At 42.9% G+C, this 10,453-nt stretch overlaps 2 protein-coding genes across 2 annotated transcripts; both read left to right on the forward strand.

Moving 5' to 3' along the window:
* The first annotated feature begins 4,762 nt into the window (after positions 1–4,762).
* LOC110943118 (uncharacterized transmembrane protein DDB_G0289901-like) lies at positions 4,763–5,218 on the forward strand. The gene has a single exon (XM_022184874.1). The coding sequence runs from the start codon at positions 4,763–4,765 to the stop codon at positions 5,216–5,218; it is 456 nt and encodes a 151-aa protein (XP_022040566.1).
* Positions 5,219–7,279: 2,061 nt separating this feature from the next.
* LOC110943119 lies at positions 7,280–10,242 on the forward strand. The gene is made up of 4 exons (XM_022184875.1): positions 7,280–7,875; positions 7,944–8,747; positions 9,718–10,037; positions 10,226–10,242. Exons 1-4 carry the CDS (start codon positions 7,280–7,282, stop codon positions 10,240–10,242), a joined length of 1,737 nt encoding a protein of 578 aa, XP_022040567.1.
* Positions 10,243–10,453: the final 211 nt, after the last annotated feature.

Consider the following 10,453-nt stretch of genomic DNA (forward strand, 5'->3'; position numbering starts at 1 on the left):
GAATTTCAAACGAACTTCGTGTTGACCATTGACTGGTCAAAGCTGAAAGTCAAACACTTGTTTGACTTTCACCCTTAAAATGCGTAAAAGAACGAAAGAATACTTACAACGCGTCCAAGAAATGGTGGTTTGATATAATTATTCTCAGGTATGAAGTGTATAACTTCAACTTAGAGAACAAAATCAGATCAAAGGTGAGTTTGCAAATGAAATGGAAGGGGTATATATAGATTTCGGAGAACCGTTAGGATCGTTTCTCGCAAATCGTGCTTTGATCTTGACCTTACAAGTGGGCACATGGTTTTCAAAACCATGGGAATACTTAAAACCATCAAATTCCAGCCCATAGAGTTCAAAACCTTGGGTTAAAACCATCAAAACCTCAAAAATGGACCAAGTTCAATGTATCTGCCAGAAATTTCAAAAATGGTCCCTGCACTTGTAAAACTTGATTTTTTTGGCACTTTTAAGCCCCATTAACCCCTTTTCAAGGCTCTAAAATAAAGTTAAAGTATAGGGAACTTGAAATGTGCTCAAAAATATCTCGGATGTCGGTTCGTTTGGTCGTACGGTTGCGTTGTTCGGTTAATTACGACGGAAATCGTAACGAACGCAAAAACGATCCAAATTACGCGACGAATGGAAGTTCATCATGCCAATCACTAAAATAAAATATTTTAATGATTACATAAATTTTTGGATGTCCGGATATATTCAAAACGTATGATATGCGCGAAAATGCAAACTTATGCACTTTTTGACGCTTTTTCTCCCTATTGATCAATAAAGTTTATTTTTAGCATACTGAACCCTTCAAAGCCTATTTATAAGCTATGTAAAGTATATTTAGGGTATGTTTAACTTATGATCAAGTTCCGGAATGTCCGTTACAGTACGAATTGGCATACTTTCGCAGTTTGTCGAATTTAGTCCATGTAAGCGAATAAACTTGATTTCGACACACCAAACCTTCCAAATCTTATTTCTAAGTTATCTAAAGGTTATTTAAGGTATGTTAAGCCTATGTCACTTGTTCCGGAGTGTTTGTTGCATTAAACTGATTACTTTACGCATCAGTTCGCGTATAACTTCCCAGAAAGCGATTTAGAGCTCGAAATCGAACAAAATTTGATATGTGCAAATGACTCACATATTTATAAAAATCCCAAGTATGAAATACAATATTTAATTGGTTTGGTATTTGTTTGATGGCCGTGGAGGCACAGGTGTCACACCTACTAGGTACGAATCTACTCACTCTGAGACTCGACGAAGAGATTCCCGTGATGAACCGTATTCCCATAGAAGTCAATCAGTCCGTTCTCGGTTAGGCCCGCATTCTTACCATAAGTGGGACATCCAAACCGACGAATACGACAAAACATATAAGGAAGGTGATAACACAATGGTGTTCAGCCGACTGCAGAGGGACCATGAAAATTATAAACCTCGCGCGGTTTATAACCCGGATGCAGAACATGATTACAACCTAATCTACCACCCAACAGAAGCAGCTGAGAACTCGAAATTCGTCAGTGAAATCGCTCTAACTCCCCTCTAAAGGGCAAAACTACCATCAAACGTCGGAAAATTCAATGGGATGTTAGATCCAGACGACCATCTTCGTGTGTTTACCAGCACAGGCCTGGTAGGGGGTTGGATATTGCCTATGTGGTGTCACTTATTCGTCTAAACCTTGACAGGTGCAGCACGGTTATGGTTCGACATCTTACCGGTAGGGAAGTTAACTTCATGGGTGGACTTAAAAGAGAAGTTCCTGGTCCACTTTACTAAGCAACGCAGATCCGTCAGAGACACCACCGATGTAATGAATATCTGGAGACGGGATGATGAAAGTCTGGAGGATTTCATAATGAGATACAACAAAGAGGTGCTAGAAATTGGAGACGTGCATGAACATCTAATACGAGCACAATTCAAATACGCCATGCGCTGTGACGATATGATTAAAGTTCTATCAGGAACAGAGGGTCTACCCAAAAGTTAGGAAAAACTGATGGCCGCAGCCAAGGCTTACGCTCAAACCGAGCGTAATCTAAGCTCTAACAGACCACCGCCACCACACAACCGTCCGCAGGACATGAGTGGGAACAGCGGAAAGAAATTTAAGAAAAACTTGAGGGACTCGGCCTCAGGCGCATATTCGTCCGACGACGCTCAGGCAAAATTAACAAATTAGCAGCATAGAAAGAAGCAAAGCAGGAGAATCGTGAACGGCAATGGACTCCTCTCTGAAAAACACCGGCGGAGGTACTCAACACCGAAGATTACCAATTTAAAACCCCTCCGCCAATGAAAAACAAGAGAGGGCAGGATCTAAACCAGTATTGCGATTACCATAAGGATAACGGCCACACCACAAATAATTGCATAAGTCTCCGCACAGAAATCGAGAAGGCACTAAAAAGTGGAGAACTCACCCACTACTTCAAAATGTGCGGAAGGACATCATACAGATCACTCGCGGGGATGAGGGCTGAGCAAAAAAGCTAAAACTTAAGTCGCGTCGGAGCAACAAGCATGCAATAGCTTTCCTTCATATTGGTTAAGTTCTTCAACTTACCAACCTATGACACAGGACTATTCGTATGCAAAAGTAAATTAAGTCTTAATTAAGTATCGTAAGAAACAACTTTGTAACTATGGCCTCTGAGCCCTATCCAAAATCAATGTAAAGTTTGTTATATTATTTCTGTGTTTATTACAAAGTGCATGTAATTCCTTTTGGTAAGCGCAAAAACACTATGGTAACCTTAAAACAAGTCTCATGAACGGTCTGCGATCACACGTATCGCGCAAGGCCCAGCCTTACGTTCACATATGAGCTTTGTACCACCTTTATTTGCCTTACCTAATCAAAGAAATTGTACTCATGCAAGATATTGTAATTCAAACATATATTATAACAGTTACTATCCACCATGCTTTTATCTAATAATTCACGCCTCGTTATTTAAATCACATACCAAACAAACCACCAAAATGTAATGTTCAAACAAATGTTGAAATGTTATTGTGTAAACAAATGTAATGAATAGTGAATAAAAGCATTTATTGATTTAAAAGCATTTACTCAACCCTATAAGAATGAAATGTACAAAACAATGCATTTGATAAATTATAATCAAAAGTTATGTTTTGTAAAATAATGCATGCTTTACTGATACAAACATCTATGCGGTAATGTTAAACGTCGACATCCAAGCCTTGAGACTGTAGGATAACCTTAGAGTAAAGGTTATCAAAAATGTTTTCGGATTCGGTCATTCCTTCCACCCAAACAAACCTAGGATTTCAGGAATGGGAGTTGTCAAGTCCTATGGTACCACTACCTACTACCGAGCGGCATGATCGGTGTTAATGAATGTATTAGTTTCGTTAAACAAACCAAATGTTATACCAAATGTAAGCATGTTTTATGAAAACAATGTACCTAGTATGCTAAGTGAACATACAAGGTAGAAATATAAAACAATGTGTCCATGTGCTACGAGAACATATGCAACAGAAATGCAATGTAAAACAATGTACTAAGTATGCACGATATGGACATACATAGCATAAAATGTAATGTAAAATAATGTACCAAGTATGCACTAAATGGACATACATGGCGCCGTGTAGGGGACTCTTGGCAGTTGCATTGATTACTTTGTTTGGACTTTATATGATATCATTACGTGCTATTTGTGTGTTTTTGAGTCGTATGAGTCTAGATTCTAGTGTCTTTTTAGTTTTATTTTAGAGTCTTTCGTTAGAGTCGTCTTACTTGTTTATTTTCGGTTTTGTAGTGAATGCCCCATACACGCTCGCAGGGACCACCAAAGCTGCCGATTGACAAGTCTGTCTTCTCGTCTTCTAGTTTAAAGGTTAGTTAATCTTCCACTTCATCTTCCGCCACTTCTGACTCTACTCTCCAATCTACACCACCAGCCTTTGACTTCACCCCGAAGTCATCACCCCATAATTCCCCACCACCCACCCGTCCTCCGAGTCCGCCACCCGTAGTCCAAATGGATGAAAATCAAACCGTTCACCAATGCTCCGTCGCCGGTTTTACCGGTGCAAATTCACCCATCACCCTTCCTGAAATAGCTAACGATAGGTCTTGGTGAATCCCTTCGTACATCATGATCGCCATTAATAACTCATGTCAATTTCATAGTCGTGATGACGAAGACGCACCCGCTCATATTAACCGCCTTACCCGTCTTTGTGGCACCTACTCCATAGAGGGTGTTAACCTTGACGCTCGATACCTACAGGTCTTCCCTTTCTCACTTGCGGGCCGCGCAGCCACCTGGCTTGATTCGCAGCCCGCGGGTACTTTTACCACATGGGCCACCCATAGAGATGCCTTTTTAGCCAAATACTTCCCACCTACCAAGGCATCCCGACTTCGTGACCAGATCCATTCGTTCCGAATGGAGCCCGATGAGCCCTACCACCTAGCTTGGGAGAGGTTCAAAACCCTCCTTTCTCGTTGTTCTCAGCACGGTCTATCAGATTGGGCACTTGTAGAGAAATTCTACAATGGCCTTACTCCCGAGGTGCGAACCCAATTTGATACTTCCGCAGGAGGCCACCTTATGGGTAAGAAACAGTGGCCGAATGCACTGACCTATTCGAGAGCTTTGCACATTTTGACATAGATCATCGCGCCATCGGCAGGACTTCCATTCCTGTTTTTGGTACTTCCTCGGCTGGTCGAGGAGTACACCAAGTTAGCTTGGATAAATCAATGGCTACGGTGATAGAAAACCTTGAAAGAAGGCTTATCAGTAGGATGGACGATTTAGAGAAGAAGGTTGATAGGTGTGAGGTGTGTAGAGGGGGTCACGATACCATAGATTGTCCCACACTCATGGTTCAGCAGGTAGAGTTCATAGCCAATAGAGGCCCAACAAACCCTTTCAATAATTCTAATTTCGGGTCCAATTGGCGTAATAATAATAATACCTTTCGTTCTTCAAATAACTCTCCTGGCTTTCAAACAGGTTTAAATCAAAATAGGGGTTCACAGGGGTACTATTCTAGTGGGGGTTCAAATCAGCCGGGTCAGTTTGGGGGTTTAGGGTCAAATACTCAGGGTCAATATTTTGGTGGGGGTTCACAGAGTCAGTTCACTTCAGGGGGTTCAAATAGGCAATATCCTAGTGGGGGGTCAAACAGTCAAGGTTCAAACAACCAAGACTAAGGTAGTGGTCTAGATAAGATTAAAGCTATGTTATCCCAAATATTAGTTAAGAATCAAGCTACCGAAAGAACCCTAGAGGAACACGCCACATTCCTTAAGAACAATCACTCGAACTTCTTGGACCTTCAAAGGCAAGTTGGTGACATCAATCGCAAATTACAAGAAAGGCCTTCCGGTCAATTCTAAGCTAATACCCACCAAAACCCGAATGGCCAAGTGAAGGTTATCACGACTAGGAGTGGTAGAACCTTAGGAGAGGTAGTTAGAGAGAGTGTCGAGGTCGACGATGATGAGGAAGTTGATGAGGAGATAGAGATGGAGACTCCCGGTAAGGTGCACATTAGGCTAGACCCAGCAAGTACTGCACACACCGAGGAGCCTCAAGTAGAAAAGAGTGTACAAAAACGTCCGGTAGGGGTTAGGCCATCACCATTAGTTGATCATTCCCGTCTCCCATACCCCGCCCGCCTTAAGCATCAGAAATATGCTAAGGAATATGGGCAATTTCTTGAAATGTTTAAACAGTTAAAAATCAATCTTCCGTTCATAGAAGCCATTCAGTCCAGGCCCAAGTATGCTAAATTCCTTAAGGACCTTTTCAAGCGTAAGGATAGGATAGGTGAGCTTTCTAACATTCCTTTGACTGGAGGTTGTTCCGCGGTGGTCTTAAATAAGCTACCAGAGAAATTAACCGACCCGGGTACATTCACCATTCCATGCTTCTTCAGGGGTGCTGTTACCCCTGCTCATGCTTTAGCCGATCTAGGTGCTAGCATCAATTTGATGCCATTCTCTCTTTATGATAAGCTAGGGTTAGGAGAGCTTACACCCACGCGTATGTCATTGTCCTTAGCCGACGGCTCGGTCAAGTATCCTTGTGGGATCATAGAGAATTTGTTGGTTAAGGTTGATAAGTTCGTTTTTCCGGTAGACTTCGTTGTTCTTGATATGGAGGCTGATGAGAGAGTTCCTATTATTCTAGGTCGTCCATTCCTTCGAACCGCAAAGGCAATCATAGATGTCTTTGATGGTAATATTTCACTTCGTGCAGGTGACGAGATTGTCACGTTCGAAATCGATAGAGCCATGCAACACCCTAGTGGTAGGGACGAGGATAGTGGGCCGTGTCATTCCGTTTACTTTCTAAATTCTTTCATATCATGTGTCGACACGTGTCTTGAGTACATTAGTGGGGTCGATTTGGTAGGTGAGGGAGTTGTTGACGAAGAGGTTGAGGAGGAGCCTTTAGACGAGGGTGATGAGTTGTGGGTTCCCGAGACGTTGGAACTCAATGAGGTTAGTGATGAGAGTACTCCATTAGATATTCCACCGCCCTTAGAGCTTAAGGTCCTTCCATCACATCTAGAGTACGCCTTCTTAGGAGAGAAACCAAACATGTCCGTCATCATTTCTTCTAAATTGACGGAGGAGGAGAAGGTTAGATTGATTGAGGTGTTAAGAAAACACAAAGAGGCGATTGCATGGAGGTTGTCAGATATAAAGGGGATTAGCCCCACTTTTTGCACGCACCGTATTCTTATGGAGGAGGTATATAAGCCGGTGGTGCAACCGCAAAGACGCCACAACCCGAACATGAAAGAGGTAGTCAAGAAGGAGGTTATGAAGTTGCTAGAGTCCGGGTTGATATACCCGATTTCCGATTCCGTGTGGGTGAGCTCTATTCAAGTCGTCCCAAAGAAAGGGGGGATGACGGTCGTCCTAAATGAGAAAAATGAGCTCATTCCACCACACATGGTCACCGGTTGGCAAGTATGCATTGTTTATCGAAAATTAAATGACGCCACCCGGAAGGACCACTTTCCACTTCCATTCATTGATCAGATGCTTGAGCGTCTCGTGGGTCAACAATTCTGTTGTTTTCTTGATGGGTTTTCGGGTTACATCCAGATCCCCATCGCACCAGAGGATCAAGAGAAGACAACCTTTACATGTCCATACGGCACGTACGCGTACCGACACATGCCGTTTGGATTATGTAATGCTCCGGCTACATTCCAGTGATGCATGATTGCTATTTTTCAGGTTATGGTTGGGAGTTCGATGGAGGTGTTTATGGATGATTTCTCGGTATACGGTAATTCTTTCGATCAGTGCTTAGGTAATCTAGAGAGAATGATGAGGAGGTGTGTTGAGACGAAGTTGATGTTGAATTGGGAGAAGTGTCACTTCATGGTGACGGAGGGGATCGTCTTAGGTCATAAGATTTCAAGAGCTAGTATAGAGGTAGATAGAGCCAAGATAGATACTATTAGTAGGCTTCCTCCATCGGCTAGTGTTAAATCGATCCGAAGTTTTCTCGGTCATGCGGGTTTCTATAGGCGCTTCATTAGAGACTTTTCCAAAATCACTCGCCCCGTGACCCGACTCTTAGAGAAGGATGTTCCTTTTGTTTTCGACAAGGAGTGCCTTCAAGCGTTCGAATTCCTTAAAGAGAAACTCGTGAGTGCACCCATTCTTGTATCGCCTGATTGGAGCTTGCCCTTTGAGCTCATGTGTGACGCGAGTGATTACGTGGTCGGTGCGGTTTTGGGGCAAAGACGGGAGAATCACTTTCACCCAATCTACCATGCGAGTAAAACCTTAAATGATGCCCAAGAGAACTACACCACTACTGAGAAGGAGCTTTTAGCCATAGTGTTTGCATTCGACAAGTTTCGTTCTTACCTTGTTCTTTCAAAGACCATAGTGTTCACCGATCATTCAGCTTTGCGTTACCTTTTCTTGAGGAGGCAATAGGAGATAGATTCCTTCACGAGTCTATTGATTTCATTGCGGCGGAAAAAGAGGGTTTGCCATGGTTTAGTGATCTAGCTAATTATCTTGCAAACAGGTATATGATGAAAGATATGAGTGCTCAACAAAGGAGGAAGTTGTTTAGAGATGCGAGAAAGTACATATGGGACGGCCCATACCTCTTTAGGATAGGAGGAGATCGTATTCTTAGGAGATGTGTTGCTAGGGAAGAGGGTCTAGATATTCTTAGGCACGTTCACGAGGGGTTGACGGGAGGTCATCATAGTGCACACACTACCGCACAAAAGGTCTTTGATTGCGGTTGCTCTTGGCCTACGGTAATTCAAGATGCTATAGAATTCGTTAGGAAGTGCGATGCTTGCCAACGTACTGGCAATATCTCATCCAAGGACGAGATGCCCCAAAATCGTATTCAAGTCCTCGAAATCTTTGATGTGTGGGGCATTGACTTCATGGGACCTTTCCCCTCCTCCAGTGGGAATAGGTACATCCTCAGGGCGATCGACTACGTTTCTAAGTGGGTGGAAGCTCAAGCTTTGCCTGCAAACGTTGCCCGGGTGGTAGTGAGATTCTTGAAGAAGTTGTTCACGCGTTTCGGTATACCGAAAGCCATTATTAGTGACCAAGGAATGCACTTTTGTAATGCCGTGATGGAGAAGGCATTGGAGCGATATGGAGTTACACACCATTTATCCACTGCGTATCACCCACAAACAAACGGTCAAGTACAAAATGCGAATAGAGGAGTGAAGGGGTATGGTCCCAAAAACCTCGCACAGACACATTGGACCATACCACAACTTCATCACAATAAGCCTCTTTAAGGGAACTGTGCGCGGCCGCGCATCGGTTCTATAGAAGAGAACTTGAAAGAAAGCAGTTTTCGACATCCGCGCGCCAAGATAGAAATAATATCACATCCTTGCGCGGGCTCGTGCAATGGAATAGATAGATGCGGGAACAAAACCCTAAAACATCTCCGCGCAATTAAAACCAAGACTTAAGCAAAAGAAGTCCTATTCTGTTATAACAGAATTGACACGTGGCAAGAGGATAAGGGGTTACAGCTGTAACATCTTCTGGAAGACTTCATCGTGCATAAACCATTCAGTTATAACCGAATGGTGATGTGGCATCATCCTGGACAATCATCCAGGTCATGATGATGACATTAACATGGAGAAGGATCCACTCATATTCACTTTCCACGTGGCACCTCCCCAGCCGTTGATCTCGCCCACGATCCGTGTGCATAAACGTCAAGATGATGATTAACGGCAGGAGACATAACCGCTTACGGAAAATGTTTTCCGTTATTATTTCCGTCAACAAACTTTCCCACCCAAATTCGGTTATAAATAAGACAACTCAGGTATAATCCCTCAAGTTACACTCACTTCATTTTCACTATTATTTCTTCTTCTTCTTCTTCTTCATTGAGATCTGTACTTATTTTCGCGCCGGAGGGTGGTCACGGAGAGAACCCCCATTCTCCTCGTGGCGAGTCTAACGGCTATTCGTTTTGCAGTTATCATTCGGAGAAGAAGCTCAGCCAAACCCCGAATCAAAAGAGAGGACTTACCTATGCAGAACTAAACCCCTGGTTCGATTGATTCCGGTCATTCGAGCCAGTGTTTCTTCATTGGCGCCCACCAATTCTTCAATTTTCATTCTCATCTTCTCGTTCTGATTCAATTTTCTTCAATTTCTATTTTCCATGGCAGAGACTCCGTCAAATCGTCCATCAGGTCCTCGACCGGTGAATTTAGTCATGATCCTCGTGTCGAGGGGATTGTGGAAGAAGCTTTCGATGATAACGATGTCCAGCACAAAGTTAATCATCCAAATGATCCTGTTACACCAAGAGCACAACCTGAGATCCCGATAAGTTCAATTTTACCTCCTGGCGAAACCCCAATCTCATGGTATGTCAGATCTCAGGGTGCACTAAACGCAGTTTATGCACAGCTCTATGCACAGGCTACTCCTCCTGCAACTCAATCACGGAGATCTGCACCTCATGTACGAGCCCCATCTGCACCACGTACATCACACTATGATGCACCATCACGAATGTCCGTAGACCATACAGAAGTCTGTTCCAGATCTCCTACTGTCACACCCCGACCACGTAAAACAACAAATCGTGGCGGAAACGTCGGGGAGTGTTGTAACAGAATCATTGTTTCATAATACATGGAAAATTTAAGTTTTGTTTTATTGAATTGATAGAGGTTACAATGTCTTAAAAACAGAAATACACAACATAATTAACTAGTCTTGCATCTTTTATTGTCACTAAGGCCCAAGTCCGCCTAAGTGTATCTTGCTCAATCCTATGCATGATCTCCTGAAAACACATGTGAAAATAGGTACGTCAGCAAAAAAATGCCTGTGAGATACATAGGTTTTATTGATTTAGGGTTCATGACTTGTAAGTTTAAAGAAAATGTTTTTCAA

Source organism: Helianthus annuus, chromosome 5 (assembly GCF_002127325.2).
Source record: "Helianthus annuus cultivar XRQ/B chromosome 5, HanXRQr2.0-SUNRISE, whole genome shotgun sequence".
NCBI classification, from domain to species: Eukaryota; Viridiplantae; Streptophyta; class Magnoliopsida; order Asterales; family Asteraceae; genus Helianthus; species Helianthus annuus.